General features: G+C 39.8%; 1 protein-coding gene across 1 annotated transcript; it reads right to left on the reverse strand.

The window, feature by feature from the left end:
- Positions 1-8,165: 8,165 nt before the first annotated feature.
- tyr (tyrosinase) lies at positions 8,166-18,718 on the reverse strand. Its single transcript, XM_007903579.1, has 5 exons — positions 17,903-18,718; positions 13,008-13,224; positions 12,057-12,204; positions 9,470-9,651; positions 8,166-8,383 (listed from the first exon to the last, which is right to left on the reverse strand). The coding sequence occupies exons 1-5, from the start codon at positions 18,716-18,718 to the stop codon at positions 8,166-8,168; spliced, it is 1,581 nt and encodes a 526-aa protein (XP_007901770.1).
- Between the last annotated feature and the right edge of the window lie 2,757 nt (positions 18,719-21,475).

A 21,475-nucleotide genomic window follows, 5' to 3' on the forward strand; every position in this document is an offset into this window, starting at 1 on the left:
GCTGAAAAAAATAAGACAGACTTAGCCCAAGGAAACCCAGTGAAGCTCTCCTGAACCTGCAGATATTTTGAGGTGGGGAAAAACACAATGTTACAAGTTGGATTTCTGCACCACTGTCAATTCAGCGTACTCAGCAGAGAATTTTCAATACTGTACCTGTAGTTTGGTCCTTTTTTTAAATAGGGATTATTTTCCTGCAAACTGCCAAATGTAAAATAAGTATCAAAATGATAACAAATCACTAAGATTTTCAGTTTTAAAGCAACAATGTGCTTGTTCAACCCAATGTCTTACTACCCTTCTGCTTTCATGCTACTGCATTTCATTTTTTTAATTTATCTTAAATTACTTACAGAATATCTACTTTAAGGCATGTGTGTTGCTTCCACTGGTCAAGGTTTTCCCTTAGAGTCAATGATGTTGCCTAAGCAATCCAGACTTTCAGGTACCTCTTATCTAGAGCAAATAGTATCCCATGCAATGCTGATGGCAATCTTCACACACGAGAAGCATTTTGTTTATATAGAGACTATATAAACCAGTTGCAGCTACGTTTGCAACTAATTTAATATAATCGGCCTTCTCTCTTTCATCTGGCATTTTTATTTGTCCTTGCCGGGCTTGATCTTCCTTTTTAGGCATCTTTATCCCTTAAGATTAAGAAAATGCGCTATTGAACTGGTTAACATCTCTTGTTCACATATTTGCACACATATCCTTGGAGAGGCTTCCTGTGGGAGGACTCCTGTAGGGAGGACTTGTGTTGGGAGGACTCCTTGTTGGAGTCCACACATGTGTGATTCGCTTGTTTAGGTCACGATAGAAGATTCCCCCAAAAAATATATGGCCATGACACTTCTACATGCAAGACCTTTCTGATGAGGTATAAATCATGTCTCTATGTCAATCACTTATTGCATTCTTGACGGACAGACACACACACAGACAAACATTTTGTCTTTATTAGTATAGATAATCAGGAGCTTTTCAGTTGAATGACTCCTTTAAAGCACTGGTGGAGAACCTGCCCTAGTAGTATGCATTTATACTTAAAAAACTGGGAAGATTCTGTAAAGCAAACAATTTAGCATTTATTTACCAAATATGGAGGTTTTCGAAGGGACTGAAAACAAACCGAATTTAATGCCTCTCCACTCAGCAAACGGCCAGGCAATTGGCCCCTTATGAGCCTACAAATGAATCATCTTAAAAAGAAGGCACAGGCTTGAAAAACGCTGCTAGGTCAATTTGCAACATGCATGTGAAAATACTATTTTTAGTACTTGCCCTTAGTGTAACATTAAGAACATCAGTAAAAGTATAATTTGGAGGATAAACATACTTCACTTCTGTGCTCCAATGTCCTTTGCAGGTTTTTGAACTCAATGTACGTCTATCAGGCAGTAAAATCATTATTTAAATTCTCAGGGACAAATACGCTACAGGATGGATTATAGCTTTCTTATTCACGTGATTGTCTTATCGAATGAATCAATATTTTTGCCCCCTGCAGCATTTCTAAATGTGTTTATATTATATATATATAAAATGTTATTTCTATGCTTGATTAAAGTATAAAAACTAGTGAATTTGTGTATTATATTTAATGAAGGTCTTATTTTGACTTTTTACACTAAATTCAGGATGTTTTGCCAAAGTATTTGTGAATACTCTGTTGTGAGATACAATCATTACTGAAATATTCCATTTGGGTAAGAGGGACATTGTCATCCAAACACTGTATTAAAAAGACGTTTCATTACATCACCACCTGGCGGCATTTTGGCTACATTACATTGAAAAAAAAGTGTAATTTACAAAAAAGTATAATATACTTTTATTTTTGAATATTGATATTTCATTCAGAGAATATTATGGAGCAATAATAATGTTACAATGTTCTCAACCTTTCCCCTCAAATAAAACAATAATACATTACTTGGAAAGGTAATATCTTAACTTTCCTTGAATGTTAAAGTTTTTGTCTTATTTATTTTATGTAGTTTTTACATTTATTTTCATAGACTCATGCTGTACCACTATAAAGCTTTAGGAATACCATTAATTGGAAGCAATTTATTGCAATACAATTTTAAAAAAACTCCCAAGTAAAGATTTTGGCGAAATAGATTCTTAAATTAGTCACAGTATTAAATGGAGTGGAGTCCTGTGGCTCAGTGGTTAGAGCACTCGCTTTGCAAGCGAGAGACCTGAGTTCAATTCCAGGCAGGGCGAAACCTTGGGCAAGTTTCCTTACTCCACACGCCTAATAATAATCCCTCCAAAAACCAAAAACAATAATAAAATTGGTCATTTTCAATCTACGACTGTTTGTGGGTCATTGCTGTGCGCAATTGGCTGCCGCGTTTGCCCACAAATATACAGTCAATTCACTTTAAAGTGTGTTCTGTGAAGCGCTTTGGGACGTCCTCCTGACGTGAAAAGCGCTATATCAAATGCAAGGATTATTATTAAAGGATTATTATTAAATATAATACTCAAGGTATTATACCTTTCTTCAGCCCTTTGCATTCAATGCTTTGCAACTTTAAAGAAAAGAGTGGTTTATATTGCAAGGATTGTCCAGTGCTTGCCAGTTGCATATCTACAGTTATGTTAAGAGATTGAAATTTTACTGGCAAATGTCTTTTTTTGGTCAACCAGGTGTCTGAAACCCATCATCATGCTTAAGATTATTCACATAAAACTAAGAGCTGTATGCATTCCACCTATACATGGAAATTTCTGAGATATTGATTGGAATGGAATGCACATTCTTGCTGGAGCGATGCATCCTGCTTACCTAATTCCGAAGACTATTAGTGCAGGTTGGCAAGATCCTACAGAGTGCGTTGAGATACTGCTGGAGTCCAACTAGTCCAATGCTGTCTGGCAAGCTTTCCTGCTGCTTATCCAGCTAGGGCCACCATTAGGGCTTTGGCGTGCAGGGTTAACATGAGATGAGTAGGAGGATTCCTTGCCTCCAATCACTGGTCTGTCCTTCCAAGTCCTGCCAATAAGCCAGGCTGGCTGAGTTGTCATCAGCAGTGCCTTGCAATACTGTGGACCCGCCTGGCTGAGGAACAGGAGTACTGAGACCACCACAGAGGGCTCGCTCAATTCCAACATTCCGTACCCAAGCATGTCAACCTCCAAGGAAACTTTGCCTACCATTTCCACCATCCTATCCATCCCCCTGGGACAATAGTCACTAGCTGGTCTGACATCTGACAAGCATAGGTTTGAGCCCTCACTAAGCAAATAGCAGGTACCAGGGACTCCCTGCGAGCTTTCCGGTGCGCAAACAGCTCAGCATGAAATGTATGAAACCATTGCCACCGTCTTCTTGCCCACAGCTCGGACACACATCCAAGATGTCACATTCAGCAAATGTCCAATACACAAAAATGATACAGTACTTTTAGAAATGTTAAATTAATGTTAGTTGGTAGCACACTTGTCTCCAGGTCAGAAGATTATAAGTTCAGTCCCACAAAGAGAGTTGATCTTAAACTCTAGACTGGCATTTCAGTGCGGTACTGGTGCAGTCCTTTAGATGAGTTCCCATCTATCTATTTCTTAAGTAAAATGTGCAGAATCACATGACAACATTTGAGAAGAGAGCAGAGCTTCTCTTGAGAAACATTCCAACAGATTAATTGGTTGTTCACACTGATAATAATAAAAATAATAATACTCCTTGCGTTTGATACAGCGCCTTATGTCTTCGAGACGTCCCAAAGTGCTTCACAGAGTATGCTGCAAAGTGAATTGATTGCATATTCTGTAGGCGAAATGCGGCAGTGAATTGTGCACTGCGGTGTCCCACAAACAATCATGGATTTGAGTGATCAATTATTTTTTTTTGAAGGAATTATTATCTCCAGAAAAGCGATCAGCCAATTGACCAACAACCGGGTTCCTACTTATTGCTAGGTAAACAGAGGCATATGGAGTAAGGGAACTTGGCAATAATTAATTCACCTGCCCTGTAATTGGTCTTAGAGTTAAATAAATGGGGTGAATTGCTGCCATTCTGCCATGACCTATTGCTAAAATAGGATGGATTCCAACTGGTATGTCTACACTCGGTTTGGATCAACTGGAATGGAACTATATTGGTCTGGGATCATTCGCTCACAAACTCACCCAAACGCCTAGGCTTCTTGGATCCAAGCTTAGGGATGGAAATCCGGAACAGAGCTGCCCCCTACTGTACTGTACTCAGCAACCCATGTCTTCACAATCTTTACATTCGACAAGAAACCAATAACGTTACCCAATATAACCACTTTACTGGCATACAATCAAATCAATAGGACTATCTACAAATACAACATAATGGCTGTTTGTAGGATTTTGCTGTGTGCAAGAATATAAGTAGAGATACTGTCTTACAAAAATAGTTACTACAGTGACTGCGATTGTGAAAGCTTTGAGATGTTTTGATGTGATAAAATGCTATGTTACAGGTGCTATAATAATCCTTGTATTTAATATAACAATTAAAACGTCAAGGAGTCACGCCTGCAATTGCTGTCACGTGTTATGTATTTGTAGCCAGGTCCCATAAACAGCTGAGAACTGAATGATCAATTTATTTGGAATAGTGTCAAGTAGACAGGCAGGCATGATCTTGGTTTAGTATCTAATCGAAATGACAGTACCTCAAAATGCAATTTTCCCCCAGTGCTCACTGGGAAGTTAGCCTACTCTGTACACTTAAAGTCTGACATTGGGTGTGAATCAATAACCTTCTGACCCAGAGATGTGAATGCTATCAATTGAGCCAAGCTGACCCCTACAAAAATCAAAACAGTTTTTTGGTAGTATGAAATTGTCTTGCTTTTATTGTTGATAGGAATAATAATCCTTATGTTTGATATGCATCTCTCACATTGGGAGAACATCTCAAAGTGCTTCACAGGATGTATTATAAAGTGGAGTGACTATTATATGAAAATATAGCAATATGATTTTGTTTTGAAACCTAGTTGAACGATGAGCATTTTTATACAATAAAAGCACTACATGTACACCATTGCTGCACTTTATGGCAAATCCTGTGAAGTGTTTTTAAATGTTCAACAATGTGCTAAGGTGCTATATCAAACGCAAAGATTATTAATGCTGGATACCACAAGAGATTATAACTTGTACATTAAGTAGAATAAAAGATGGGTTTATTAAATTGCACAGTGAGTCCTGAAAATAAAAACTACATTAGCATGCAACAGGATTACACTGCATGTGAGGTGAGAGGTTACAATTTAGTCTTCAAAAGAAAAAGTAGATTTGTGCACAAGGTAATGTGTTTGTTTACATCCATTTCAATAAAATACATCTAGAGATTTGCATGTGGTCCAAAACATGCTGGAATTCGCCGTGCAGCCTAATACTCAAAGCTAACCTAAATCTACAATAAAAAATGTGTTTAGGCAGATTGAGAAACTTGACAAATGGGTGTTTTTGAGGTCTCAAATTAATGAGATCTGCTTATAACTCCAAGGCACATACTGGCCTGATTATATATAACCACTTACAACATACAAAGTTCAGTTTTTACTGTAAATCTATAAATGCTAAGTATCTATATGGTATATGGAATCTGGTAGTTACCAGTCATTGCAATGCATAGGATCAATATGATTAAATTGGGGATATAAAATGAACAGTTTAAGCTCAAGAGACCCAGAATGTCACATGGTCTTAATATGAAAGATTCCCACAGTTAACTCTCTTTCAAATTCAGGAATCCCAAGAATTTTCCAAAATTCTGCACAATGTTAAATGTTAAGATAATGGTTTTAAGGCTAACACTATTTACTCAAAAGATTGGCAAAATGAATAGCAGCACAGCAGCATAATGGTCGACATAGTTTCATCAGACTACGTAAGGCTAACACCTTGAGAAATTTTGGCCTTCAGGCTAATTCAATCTTGGCTGCACAAATGTATCTAGGTTTGATTGGCTCTGGAATTGACTCTAGGTTGACTTTGATACTGTAACATACATTAACAGACATTGAGGGTGCCAAATTGGAACCAATTAAGTAAAACCCCCACAAAACAGAGAGCTGGGAAACTGTTTTTGTTTCAGATTCCAGCATCTGCAGTATTTTGTGTTTTATTCATGTTTGACTCACTGCCACTTTTCTTCTAGGAATGCCTACCTGAAGAAGTTCTGCTCTTCTCTTCGATGTGACTTTCGTTCCTTCCTTTTACCCTGCTCCCCCTCCTTGGAGTCCTGTAGCTCAGTGGTTAGAGCACTCGCTTTGCAAGTGAGAGACCTGAGTTCAATTCCAGGCAGAACGAAACCTTGGGCAAGTTTCCTTACTCCACACGCCTAATAATAATCCCTCCAAAAACCCAAAACAATAATAAATTGGTCACTTTCAATCCATGACTGTTTGTGGGACACTGCTGTGCGCAATTGGCTGCCACGTTCGCCCAATTCACTTTACAGTATACTCTGTGAAGCACTTTGGGACGTCTAGAAGACGTGAAAAGCGCTGTATCAAATGCAAGGATTATTATTATTACTATCTGTTTCATGTTCTGACGAAGGGTCGTGGACCTGAAACGTTGACTCACTATCCTTTTCCATAGATGCTGCCTGACCTGCTGAGTTTTCCCAGCTCTCTGTTTTTGTTTTAAGTAAAACCCCCCTCGGTTTCAGGCTGTTCTTGACTTAAACTGATTTCAATATGATCTGGAGGAACCTTGATTGCCAAATAAACCTGTTTGTCTTATTGACAATGTAACAAAAAGTTAACTATTGCAATTCATAACATTTCTAGCACCATTAATCTTGAGAGAATACTATTCCCAGATTTAAAGCTTGAGCCTTTCTGAATGTAAAGCATCCCAGTATCACACTTTTGTTATGCAAGAGATTAATGTCCTGCTTGAGGAAAATACCCTGATGTGTATGAATTCTGGATTTCCAAATAACAGAGAGAAGTCCGTATCACTAGTGTTACAAAACTGGTCATGTCAAAGTTATATCAGTCAGACAGCTGATACTGGTTTTGCTGCAGCATTCACATTGCCTGCTCTAATTCCAGATACCTGCATTTAGTTGGGTGACTCGATGACCAGTATCACTCACCCCAAAGAACTGGAGCGAGTCCAATGCTCCCAGAAAGACATTTGAATATACAGTACATCGAAATTTGACACATCTTATTGGGATGGGTGCATCAATTGATTGATGTCTGCTAATGAGTAAATTGAATTTGTGAGCACCTGGTTGAAACAAGTCATATACACTGGCCTTAAGTTTTCCCCATATCTCAGAGCTCCAGTGTGCCTTCTCCTGCATTCTGTATCATTAATGTGTAACAATATTCCCAATTCAGAGAAAACTGGAGTTCCACTGTCTGCAAAACAGGACTGTCTAGCTGCATCAAATGAGATTTTAACTTTTAATGCATTTCACTTATGCAGGAGGTGTAATTCTGACATGAGTTTGGCTGCAAACAAAAGATATACCTGAAGCCGTAACTACTCTGCTCAGAAACAGTCCCAGTTTCTCACAAAAAGAATAAAGATTAAGAAAGGAGCAGTGTAGAAAAGACATATAAAATTTACCTTATAATCTAAAGCAAATTGGATTTGTTGGGGAGAGTGGAAATAAAAACAGCATATTGCTGTAAGCAGGACTTTAGGGCCTTTGAATACCCATTACTGAAAAGTCCCAATGCTGGAGATGGATTTGCAAAACATCAATGGAATTACTCCATCAAGATAGGATAGATTGAATGTATGCACCTGGGTGAAACAGACCACACACACTTCAAAATTTAAAATATCATATTCAGGCTCCCTTCAGGCCCCAATGAGTAAAGGCAGCACTCAGGATAACAATGTCACAGGTTGGAATTTGCCAGAATTAGCTCATCACAACCAGACCAGTGATTTGGTTTTGGTATAAATAGTCACAGCTAGGCTAGGAAAATGAGGGGAAAATTATTCTAAACTCATTACAACTAATGCTGATCCTGTCCCCAATGCTAGTTCCAGTAAGAATCATTGGGATAGTGATCAGAAATGGGAATCTTAATTGATTTTTCCCTTGCTGAAGCCAATTGTAGCATCCAACTGCTGCACCAGCTTTGATCAGGTAACTCAGCACAGAATAATATTGGAGCACTGTTAATTCTTCACATAGTGGTCTGATATTCATTAGTATTCTTAAGCAGAGGTTGTTGCTCCTCAGTGGTGCCATTTTGTTTCTTTTTCTTGGTGCGGGCCATTGCAATGATAAGACTGAATATTGCGTTCACGAGAGCCCCAATTACTGCTGCGCTTAGAAGCCAGGGCCAGATCCGCCGGGCTTCCTCCAGATAAGGGGCCAGAAAATTCTGAACAGAACGTGGAGCTGGAACATACAAGAAAACATTGTTAGTAATAATAATCGCATTTTTGATTTCGTGCCTTATCACGTCTTTGAGATGTCTCAAAGTGCATCACAGAATATACTGTAAAATGAATTACCTGTATAATTTCTGGGCGAAATGTGGCAGCCAATTGTGGACAGCAGTGTCTCACAAACAGTTGTGGATTGAGTGATCAAATTATTCTTTTTTTTTATTTTGAAGGCATTATCGCCCCCGGAAAAGTGATCTGCCAATCGACAAACCACCAGGTTCCTTCTTACTGCTGGATGAACAGAGGCATGTGGAATAAGGAAACTTGGCCAATGTTTCACCCTGCCTGGGAATCGAACCCAGGTCCTCTCGCTTGCGAGGCGAGTGCTCTAACCATTAAGCTGCAGGACTCCACAAGATATCCATGGGCCCATATACACACAGGTAGAAAGCAGCTATGATTTTTCACATGTCTCCAGGTTTGCAGAATTCAATATTTTTAGAAAGATGCAAGGGGAAGAATTGAAAAGAGAGGCCATTTATTCTCAATTTTGCTCTGATGGTTTGTCATCTAGTTCCTGATTATACTCACAACCTTGTAGATATTTCTTTGCCATTGGTTATTCGGGAAGGGAGAAAGAAGAAACCTCTGGACAGGCTACACCTAGAGTATTGATATACAGAGTGCTCTGAGACGCTATCCTGCATAACACAAAATGGTAGCTCAGGTCTTAGAGGCAGCGCAAAGGAAAGCAATGAGGATGATCTCCATTCTTAGAGGAATGTGCTATGAATAATGATTAGAAGAGGTAGGGTCCTTCAGTTTTGAGAGAAGACATTGCAGAAGGGACCTTATAGAGGTGCATAAAAATTTAAATGGGATTGACAAAGTAAACGCAGACCAATATTTTAGGATGCACCAACAGTACAAGAAGCAATTAGTTTGATGGCTAATTGCCCTCCTTCTGATCCTATGTCCAAAAGTTTAAGCTTGAAGTTAAAGAACACAATGTTTTGAAAAACGTATATGCTGAATATTAATTGAACTCAAGTTAAATGTGCACTCACATTTTTTAGTTGAAGCAGATGCATCTTACCTGGTTCAGTCAGGTAATCATAATCATATCCAAGCTCTTGTGATGAGAGGAAGAATTCAATGTTTCTGTAGATTGGAATAAAAGGCACCATATAATAGTCACGATTATGACCTATTGGTGTATTCATTGCTGGATAAATGTCTTGAAGAGGCCTGTGTCTCCTGAGCCATTGCTCAAATATACTGCAGTAGGAAAAGCAAACACTTTAACAGTTCTGTTAGTTACACAGTTCATCTCAAACAAGAGTTATAGAGCGCACTTATAGCTTATCATTTTAATAATGTATTCTTCATTGAAAAGCATCATTTTGTGTTTTTAAAAGCACATCTGTGTTGAAGCAATGGTCCATATTAATCGCACAGTCCCTGGTCTATTTAAAGTGCTAAAGATACATCATCAATTTGAAGTGGAATTCAACTTTATTTAGTTATTTTTACTTCTGAACAGCTTACCGATAAACACAATCCTCTGTTATTTGCAATGGAGTCCTGTAGATTACTGGTTAGAGCACTCGCCTCGCAAGCGAGAGGGCCTGGGTTTGATTCCTGGCAGGGCGAAACGTTGGACAAGTTTCCTTACTCCTAAACACCTCTGTTTGCATGGCAGTAAGTAGGAATCCGTTTATTAGTCGATTGGTGGATCACTTTTCCGGGTGTAACAATCCCTTAAAAAAAAGTGATCATTCAATTCACGACTAATTGTGGGACACTGTTGTGCGCAAATGGCTGCCGTGTTTCACCCACAAAATATACAGTCAAATCACTTTACAGTATATTCTGTGAAAGGCTTTGAGATGTTATAAGGCGCTTTATCAAATGCAATGATTATTATAATTGTAATAATAATAATATAATAATTATGTTATATCATTACTGCATCTAGTGCACCTGGCTTGTGCTCTTAGGGTGTAAAAGGTGATTATTCTTTATAGATTTGATCACACATTCAATAACACATCAAATCTGTTAAGAAACATTTTATTTTCCATCACTTTATCTTTTACAGTTGTGCATAGTCTTCAATGTTAGGACTTGAAGTATTAATCATATACAGATGGTCCATTTACATTGTTACTCCCCAATCAAAATGCAAGGCTCCTTTGCCACATTATCACTGAAACCTTTGTTAAGTATGTCCTTGTGACCTGCTGAGCAAAAAGCACAAGATATCACAAGGCTCAACTAGCTATCACAAAAAAGGTTCAGAGGAAAAAGGCTCTTTAGCCCATTTGATATATTTTCCAATCATTTACTATGCGTTAAGAAATAATTCTTGATGCCTGTCCTGAAACTACACTGCACTGAATCTGCGCCTCCTTGTCAATAATAGTAATCCTTGCATTTGATATAGAGCTTTCCATGTCTTTGAGACGTCTCAAAGTGCTTCACAGATTATACTGTAAAGTGAATTGACTGTATATTTGTGGTCGAAACACAGAGCCAATTGCTCTCAGTAGTGTCCCACAAACAGTCGTGGATTGATTGACCAAATAAGTATTGCTTTTTTTCTTCAAGGATCATTATCAGGCACTGGAATAAGGAAATTTGCCCAAGGTTTCTCCCTGCTGGGAATCAAACCCAGGTCTCTCACTTGCGAGGTGAGTACTCTAACCACTGAGCTACAGGACTCCACAATTAGGGTTCTGTAGCAGTCCCCAATTGTTCTGCTGACCTGGTACATATAAAAGTCTTGTTTTGGGCCTACTTGCTCAATCCCATTTAAAATCTTATATGCCTCTAAAAGGTCCCTTCTGAGACATTTTTTTCAAGGTTTAAGAGCCCTAGATATATAATTCTTTCTCTTTTGTCATTTCTCTAACATTAAGGATGATCATCATTGCTCTCCTCTAATGTTGCTGTGGACCAGAGTCATATAAAATATGTCAGTAATGGCCTAACCAGTACCTTGTATGTAAAACATTTCAATACATTACACTCATTAATACAACACAACAACAACAAAATTACATTTATAGAGCGCCTTTCACGTCCGGAGGACGTCCCAAAGCACTGAACAGTCAGGTGTCGGGGCCCGAGCATGGGGGAGGGGTGGTGTAGGGGTGAGGGAAGGCAGAGAGGTGGGAGGGAGACCAAAGGCATGGTCGAAGAGAAGGGTCTTGAGACCGATCTTGAAGGAGGCAAGGGACCGTGGGATGGAGTTTCAGAGTGTGGTGTGAGAGAGGCTGAAAGCCCGCATCGATGGTAGGGCGGGTCGGGCGGGAGACATGGAGCAGGCCAGAGCCCGATGAACGGAGGGAGTGGGCAAGCTCGTAGGGAGTCAGCAGGTCAGAGAGGTAGGAGGGGGCAATTGGATGGCCTTAAAGGTGAGGACGAAGATCTTGAACTCGATCCTCTGGGGGATGGGAGTCGGGCGAGGGTGGGAGTGATGGGGTCATGGAGCCTGGTGCGTGAGAGTACACGAGCTGCAGAGTTTTGGATGATCTGCAGCTTATGAAAGGAAGAGTTGGGAAGGCCGATGAGGAGGGAGTTCCCGTAATTAATCAATACCATTGGTACCCATTGGATTGACATTTGGGACAGGGTAAAAGAAAAGTTCTATTCTACTGAGAGGTTCGTCTCACACTCACCTGTCAACAAACACATGATGAAGTAAAAAGATTGGATCATTTGCTGATCCAGACACTTGGGACATTGAGCCATTCATGTAAATGTGTAAGGCATTATGTAAACTACTTTGTGATGTGTTAGATATACCAGTATTTGGATTGGCAAAACCTGTTTGAAAAGAAATTAAAATGTTTATTATGTCAATGAATCAGTTAATTGTCTAGATTTTTCTTTTGTCAGCCAAGTGTCTGACTCATGCAGAAATCCATCACCATACTTAAGACTATACAAAACAGACTGAGAGTTCCTTATATGTATGCCACGAATACATGGATATTTCCCTGCGTCTGGAATGGAATGTATACTTCTTCCCGGAGGTACTTATTTTACATACCTAATTCCAGAGTGTATTAGGCCCCGAGAGTACTAACCCTGCCTCCTTCATATGACAACATCAAGCATCATTGTCCTGGCCTCAACGACCCTTCCTCTTAACCTATTTCAGTGGATGATGTTTACAGCATGGCATGCACTGGAGTATTGGCATTATTAATTTTCTGGGGCATTATCAAACCAGCATCTGGATGGGGGAGGGGAGGGAAATTGCAATGCATTTATTTATAAATTATCACTGGCAATAACTAACACATCCTAGTAAATTCGAACCCATCATCATCTTAATTCATTGATGGGCTTCACTTAAAACCTCCTCTCCCCTTTGTGACTCAGTCACACAGTTGGCCCCCAAAACTACCTGTAGCAACCACTGGTGTTCCTACCCAGGCGATTTGGAGTGCTGGTTCACAGGATGCCATTTGCATCCTGATTTTCCCCACTAACCGGAATTCCAATGCTAGGATTTCAGACAAGTATAAATGACATAACAAATATCGCAAACTTTACCCCAACAATAATACTGCATGCTTTTATTCAGGGTATGCTATCTGTTGAAGGAGTCAAAAGAATCTTACCTTCCAAGGTGTTTCGGAAACTAAAATTTGCAAATTTATCAAACGGTGCAGTTTCATACTCTGTCAGGCTCAACGAGAATTCCACATCTGCTGAGGTTGGAAGATTCGGTGTCTTGGTTCGGTCGTGGTGCCCTGGATTACGTAGAATGGGTCCCTCAGGGGTGCCGTCACACAAAAAATTGCCATTATTGTAATCCTCTGATCTGGTACAAATCACCTGCTCCACCCCCCCAAAAAAATCATATATGTAATAGTATATGTAATCTTTGCCCTGAAGTTACAAAATATAGTGAGACAGAATTTTAAAATAGTTTGCCACTCATTTACTAATTATTTATAAATGGAATGTTTTAAAAGACTGAATATGTAATAATAATCTGTGCATTGATTTTGTGCTTTATCACATCAAAACACCTCAATGTGCTTCACAGCGTTTTCTGTAGAGCGTAGTGACTGTGTTTGAAAACTTCAGTCACCAATGCAATGCTACAACAGAGTAACTGTGATTTACTTTGATCTACAAGATATTTACATTTTGAAAGAACTGAAATCTTTCATCCCAAAGATTATTAAGACTCCTTTGGTTTTCTTAGTATTTAGTTCTTTGTGCTCCCGGTATTGTTTTGGCTATTTGTTTAATTGTCCTGTTCTGTAACTCAATTCATTCTAGTGTCATTGGTTAAAAGTTGAGTCAATTTGAAATATTTCTGTCTCGTGTTGCAAATTGGGAGAATTACAGAGATTATAGCTAATGGTTATATAAAAAAAATCTTGTTGTCCTGAGAGTGTATGTTTCTAAAAAGTTATGGGTGCAAATCACAGTGGCCAGATGTCCACAAATGTGAACTCCTTGCAAGCCTTAATATGAGAGAAAGGGTTGGCAGACCTTTTGAATTGTTACATTTCTTATCTCGAACCAGTCTCTTCCTCAGTTGAACATTATGAACTGCAGTTAGCAAAGGCCAGGTATCGTAGATTTTCTCCGAGCCAAATGTTGGACCCAACTCAGTATTAACTGGGCAGATTCAGGAAAATCTTAAATGGCTACTTCTCATAGTTGACTGATTATCCAATGTACAGTATCTCGAAAGTACATCATACTTGAATTGATCTGGGAAAGAAGTTTTTAAATGTCTTTGATTTGTTTTCATTCAAAATGCTTGCATTAGTCTTTAAGACATTTACAGTGGCTCTTATATGAAAGCAAAAACTGAATTGTATGTATTAACTGCATGGATACATAAACTCCAAGCAAGCTGATAACACCATGTATAGCAAAAATGACCAAAAAACTGTTGTACAAGATCCAAACAAGGTCACAGGACAGGAAACACTGCGTGGGTGGATAGAGTTGGCGGTCGGAGCACGACAGGATATTACAATACACAAGCGCCTGAGACAAATCCTGTTTTGGGGCTTTCTAAAAATTCCTGAATTGTTGAGTGATTTGAAGACTGAATAAAATGACATATTATCAGAGGCAGGCAGGCATGTATGTAAGTAAGTAACATGGAAACACCATCTTAAAAGTGCAAAAACCTGACTAGTTACGAGATATTCAGGATGACTAGTTAACAGAGGATCATAATTAACATTTATTGTGGGAAATAGCTGGAATATTGAATGAGTGATAAGTGATGTGAGATTGACTATTTATCATGGAGCGAGTTATCACAGCTTCACTGTAATCATCCCAGGTGGGCACCTTCTATACAATTGTCATCCCAATGCTTTGACAGACTTCTCTGTCCACCACCCACCACCCCTAACCATTTTATTTGTAATTTTCAATTCTACATTTGAGAATGTCAGATATGAAAAATGCATTATGTCATTTCAACTGGTTACCATGGAGCATCTTGCATGATTGTCATCAAACCCTTATAGATATGTCTACAATACCTTTCATTGATAGGTTTATGAATGAAGCTTTCAAGGCCACTCAAAGAAAACTGAATAAACCCAAAGAGCCTGTCACTGCTCCTTGCTTTGAAAATGAATTCAGACTGCACTGCATCCCTGTGACTCATTACAGTGATATTGATGTATAAATTGGGAGTTGTTCACATTAAATTATCACAAAAGGTTGTAGAATTTGACACAAACACAGAATGCTTTATTATTGAGCTTGATTTGATATTGTTGGATCACGCTAAAAGCAGGCTGAGAGGAGAAAAAAGAATCACAAGCTTCATACTCCAATCTTAATCATAAGATCACAAGAGAGGTTCAGATGAAGAAAACCCTTTGGCCCATTTGATTTCATCCTTCCAGAACAACTACCCTACCATCCTCCTATAAAAGCTGGGCAGCCCACTTCTGTCTTGGTTATCAGAACTGTACGTAATAATATATATGCCTGGCTCAGTTGATTCACTGTTGCTTCTGTTTCAGAAGGTTGTGTATTCAAGCTCCACTATAGGATTTTTAATTGATTTAGTCTATGCTGTCACTCCTATGCAATGCTGAGGGTGTGCTACATTGTTGGAGGTGCTGTCCTTCAGGCAAGACATTAAACTGATGTCCTGCCTCCATGACAGCTTTGCCAACAATCCCTCTGATAAAATTGAGCATTCACTTCATAGTTGTTTGAATGTAAATTGGCTGCCATGTTAGCCTACAAATACACAGTCACTTCACGTTACACTGCAGTATATTCTGTGAAGCATTTTGAGGCAACCTCCTGATGTGAAAGGCGATATATCAAATATAAGAATTATTTATTTATTGGTAAGTGTGGAGGGTGCTTTTGCACTTCACTGCTTCATATGAAATAAGTTGTCACCTCTTCAGAAAATAGAATAAGCCTAAAATGCTTATAAACTTGGGTTATAATTAGAAATTAGAAATCCAGTGAAGCCCAACCACCTTCTATTTCAATAATTTGTCAGATTTCCAGTCCACTTCCCTTTGGCAGCTTGCAATAATGTTTTATTGGTTGTGGTATTTATTATTAGCCTCTTTAACGGAATAAACATTTTTCTTTCCATGACTTCCTAAACCACTGATTTAAAAAAATGCTCCTTATGGTAAAAATGATTGAATGCTACAAATTTAAAATATCACAACCAAGACAGAGAAGGAAGGAGCTATGCAGAGGAATTCCAGGAAGATGAGAGCGGGTCAGATTGGCTGAAGACTCACCCAGAGATGTTGGAGCTGGCCAGGGCTTTGAAAAATGAAAGTCCCTGCCATTGAATGTTTTACAGCATTTTCATTTACTCTAATTATAATCCTGATACACCTATTACATCAAAACTCTTCACATGCAATTACTGTCAAGTATTTACAGATACAAATGTAAGTTGTTGTACAGGCCAACACAGTAGCCACTTTACACATAGCAAGGTCTCTCACAGACAGTCATGCAGCGAATGGCTAATTTTGTATATGGTGCATTATTGGCCAAAATATCAGGAGAAATTCCCTTGTGTTTTTGAATAGTATATGGAACCTGAGCAGACAGGTGGGACTTCAGTTCAGTGTCTCATCTGAAAGACAGTACGTCCGACAATCCAGCTCTACCTCAGTCCTGTGCTGGAGTGTCAACCTAGACGATGAGCTAAAAGTCCTGATGTGTGCTTCAACCCATATCCTTTAGTCCCAGGGGCCAGAATGCTTCCAACTGAACCAAGCTGACATTGTATTTGTTTGTAAACCCATTAACTTGCTGCAGGTTGACCCAGGCAGATCATTGGACCATATTCTCCATGATTTTACTGAGGTGGGAGGGAGGTGAAGTGATTCAAAATAATAAATCAAATGGTAAGTTTCAACGAGACCACTCACCACATGGTCGCAACCTCGAAATCTCAGACAGCCTAACCTTATAACATGGGAACTAATTGCAATAATTGAGAATTATACAATATAAATGCATTGTATTGCTGATAATCTTTAGAAAAGAATGTTTTCAATTATGAATATTTGGCAGTATCTTTTAAAATGATGTACTTGGGTATTTTGAATGAAAACTTTTTTTCTGTGAGTTACTGGAACAGAAGAATAAAAATGATAATCATTTTGGAAAGTGCGAACATGAATCAATTTAGAAAACCTGGGTTGTGTTGTACATAAAATAATTATTGGAGCGCAAGACAGGCAAAATGACAATATCTTCAAATTCTTAAAATTCATGCAATTTAACCTTCAGAGTAAGATTTCCCATAATCAGCCATGCAATTTTTTGTTTGAAAAGTCTTTACTGAATGATCTTAAGTTACAACCCTGCAATATTTGGAAATAAACACAAAATGCACCCGTGTTCTTTTAGACTTGAATTTTGCTGATTTTAAGGTTGAAATTGTACCATTGTGCAGGCTAGATCAGAGTTACCGCCTTTCATTTTATTTCCAATTTTGCAATGCAATAAACTGCCTCTGATGCCATCCATGTATGAATTTTACACTACATATGATATTAACCCATGGTAACGGTCAGACTTCAGCAGGTGGTCAGGCTTACAGGCCTCTCTGTCCCCACTTTCTGGAGCTCCATCCCAGAGTCCCTTTGCCCTTCCCCTCGCCTCCTTCAAGTTCTACCTCAAGACCTTCCTCTTTGACTGCGCTTTTGGCCATTTCCCCCACTCACCCCTCCATTTTGGGTGTAAACTCTGGACCATTCAATGCCTTGGGACATTGTCCTAAGGTGAAAGGCACTAAATAAATACAAATTCCTATTGTATCTGTATTATAAGCTACAAATTTCTATAGCACCCTTCACGAAAATGATAATAATATCCTCAGCAAGAAAAAAACGCTAAGACGTTCAATGTATAGATACATACGTGTAGAAAATGTGCAGGAAAAAATCTATGAAGTTAGGTGCAGCAAATTTATGAAGCACTTCAACTTTCCATGAGAAAGCCACGCAGTAGGTGTGCTCTTGTACTGTACCTGCCAATAGGAGAAGAAAGACGCTGGGCTGAGAAGGTTGGGGATGGTGGAGTGGCGACCTCCCAAGTATTCATCAGTGCAAACCTCGCAGCTTTCCAAGTCTCTCCAGTCCCAGTATGGGATTGTGAAATTCTCATCGCCTGCAGTCTTTCTTATCTCGTTTTCCCAGAGCAGCAGGAAAGCCCTGTGCCAGGGCAGGAAGGCTGGGGCTTCGTGGGCAAAATCAATGTCCTTCCAAACCCTGGATGCACCCAATAGGGTGTCCCTCGAGACGTAGTAATGCATCCACACAAATAGGTCGTAAACACTAATGTCTCTGAACATGGGGTTAGAGCCATTGCTCATCTGGGTGTATGTTCCTACAGCTATCTGATAATCCTGACTGATAGTACTTTTTGCCAGGTTGAGGTAGGCAAGAAACTTGTCCTTCTCTGCACCGGATAATTCAAGTATATTTTTCCTGATGGATGTGCGTCTCGCTGTGCAGTTAATGCCGAAACGACCAAACCTGCAGTCCGCGCAATTGAAGCCCATGAAGTTCTCAGCGCAGTGACAGGTCCTGGTGTAGAAGACAGACGGCCAACCCTCTCGATCATCCACACCCGACAGGGGGAACTGAGGTCCATTTGGAGCATCCGAAACTGAAACGTCCTGACAGGATCCTCTTCCCGAGAGCTCCCCGCAGGGAGACCCGTCTCCACTCCAAGCTGGGCAACACTCCTTTCTCATCAGATTGTCGGCAGGGGTGCAAGCTCGAGGAAACTGCTGAGAGGAAGGTTTGAGGAGACTCAGAAAGCAGAGCAGCAGAAATCCCATACTTTCTGGTCAGCTCCTCTGGTCCCAATTCTGCACAGAGAGTAGAGTGAGGAGCTGCACCTAACCTTCCTCCTGCACCATGTGGCTTGGATTAAGGAGAGGATTCTTTCATTCCTGACATTGCAAATCACTGTGAAATCTCAAAGCTCACCCCTCCCCCAGTCCATCCACCCCCATTACACCCCCTTCCTTCCTTTCTTTTTCTTTCTTTCTCTTTCTTTCTCTTTCTTTCTTTCTCTTTCTTTCTCTTTCTTTTTCTTTCTTTCTTTTTCTTTCTTTTTCTTTCTTTTCAAGTTGCACATTTGTCTTTGTCCAGAGAATTATTAACATTCTACTTTCAGCAAATCTTTCCAATGAGATAATTAAATCGCCCTCAAGCTGTGCAGTTTCAGGAATGGTTTCCTAATTGTTCATTTTTTTTTCCCCATTAAAGATCAAGCAGTCTGTTCAATGAACAGGGCTAACGGTGTCCAATTGATAAAGTACGCTTATTAAAATAAGTGGGGGAAGTATAGACTTTGCAGAAGCCGCCTGGTGATAACATTAATTGCTGCTTAAACAGTAAAGTTTGTCACTGGCATTAATGATAACAGTTCCCCAGATCGACGTTTCCTAGAGCAGACATGAACAATAATAAGATGAGACATGTATCGACTGATGTGTATGTGTTTTGCATCGCACAGAAGTAGCAGTCTTTAATGAACACATTTTCTAAACAAATACTATCACCATTTAGGGTAGTTTGCATTTTCACTGTTGGCTTGTTTTAACACACCAACTCTACTTTATAGGGAGTTTAAAATATACTGTATGCTGCTCGTCAAGTTTATTCCATTTATGAAGAAAAAGAACAAGATGCCATTTCATTCCTTGTGAGCATTACGAAAGGGGATCACACAATAAGAAGGTATTTATTTCTAAGTCATGAGTCAGCTGGCAATGCCTGAGGTTGTGGGACAGATGCTCATGGGACTGCAGCCAGCATCACGGTTAATTCATGAGCCCACATCATATGATTCCACAGAAAGCACGAGATGCTTTAATCCGCCTTGAGGAACATTTAGCTTAAAGAAACATCAAACCAGAACTACAACAAACTGCAGGGAAAACTTGTACTGCCTTGCTAATTTTGAAGAAAGTCATCAAGTTTGTGGAAAGTTATGCAGTTTGCAATGCCTCTTATCATTCATGTTTCACACTCTTAAAACGATTATTACTCAGAGTTCAATAATTTAACATTTGAACATTTGCAAACCAGACACAGTTCTTCTCCAAGTTTAGACTTTTAAATCCGTTTTAACTTTGAAATATGCATACAGCATGTCTTTTTCAGGAGCGAGAGGGAAAGCTCTCTGTGATAATCTAGTACCAAAGCAGGTTAAGCTTGTGATGTATAAAAGGTATTGCCAAACAGTTCTTCTTTATAGTTCCCATCTCCTGGGTATGCAATGGAAATATTTCTTTTGGGAAGTCTATGACCAAGTAATGAGGTGGATTTCCGATAAAATGTGGGCGCAAATACAGAAGCCTCTGACCTACACTGACCTGCCGCTCAGTACGCTGGAGGTGGAGATGGTTTCACAGATGGCAGTGTCTTCTCTTTGCTATGGCCTCTTACATGAGGACTAGGAATAAAACAGTTGGTGTTGAGTAAGTCTGGTAGACCCGGCATTGCCCTTAGAATTCTATAATATCAAGGAGGCTAGCACTCCACATATTGTCTTGTATAGGTCCTCCCCTTCGGTCACTGTCCTTCCACGGATCAGAATGTAATTTTGTTGTTCTTGTTAAATGCTGTCAAATAGCTGATGGGGAGACTCTGATATCTGCTAGAGTCAAGGCCTGGGCCAACAGAAAAGTGTGGAAATATTTACCAAAAATTGCGGGGAGGTTTGCAAAGTTTGTAGAAAACTGCGGGGGGATTTTTGACACATTTTCCAGAAAATGGCGGGGAGATGATTGGTGCTAATTAGGTAAATTGTCCGCCAACCTACATTTTTTCACTTCATCGATAAAAACTAAACACGAAGAAATAACACATATTAGATTGTTTCCAAAAAAAAATTACTTCTTTATCAAAAACTGGGTGGCCTTTTTTTTTGGAGATGGGGACACCAGTGAGGCTACACGAGCTCTCAGGGCCCAGCACCGCAAGCAGACCCAGAGAGAGAGACATACACAAACATACACACTCAGAGACATAGAGAGAGACACACATACCTAGACACACAGAGAGAGACACAAACTCACAGACAGAGACACACACACTCAGAGACACAGCGAGAGACACACAACAACAACAACAACAACAACTTGCATTGATATAACATCCTCCACGATGGGCGGCGTCTCAGAGCGCTTAACAATGGTGGAGCTCGAGGCCGAGCCAGGGGGAGTGGGAAGGTGACTGTAGGGCGTGGTCAAAGAGGAAGGTCTTCAGGCGCGACCTGAAGATGGGGAAGGAAGGGGCAAAGCGAACGAGTTGAGGGAAGGAGTTCCAAAAGATTCGGGGCATAGTGGCTCAAGTCATGGCCGCCGATGGTGGAGCAGAGGATTCAGGGGATACGGAGGAGGCTGGACCCGGAGGCAGCTGATACTGCTGTGAGGAGAGAGAGGTTAGAGAGATAGGGAGGTGCCAAGGAATGTAGGGATTTAAACACGAGAGTGAAGATCTTGAATTCGATCCGCTCTGTGACAGGGAGCCAGTGGAGTTTGGCAAGGACTGGAGTAATCGGGATATGAAGTTGGTGCAGGTGA

This window comes from Callorhinchus milii, unplaced genomic scaffold (assembly GCF_018977255.1).
Source record: "Callorhinchus milii isolate IMCB2004 unplaced genomic scaffold, IMCB_Cmil_1.0 Scaffold4, whole genome shotgun sequence".
Classification (NCBI taxonomy): Eukaryota; Metazoa; Chordata; class Chondrichthyes; order Chimaeriformes; family Callorhinchidae; genus Callorhinchus; species Callorhinchus milii.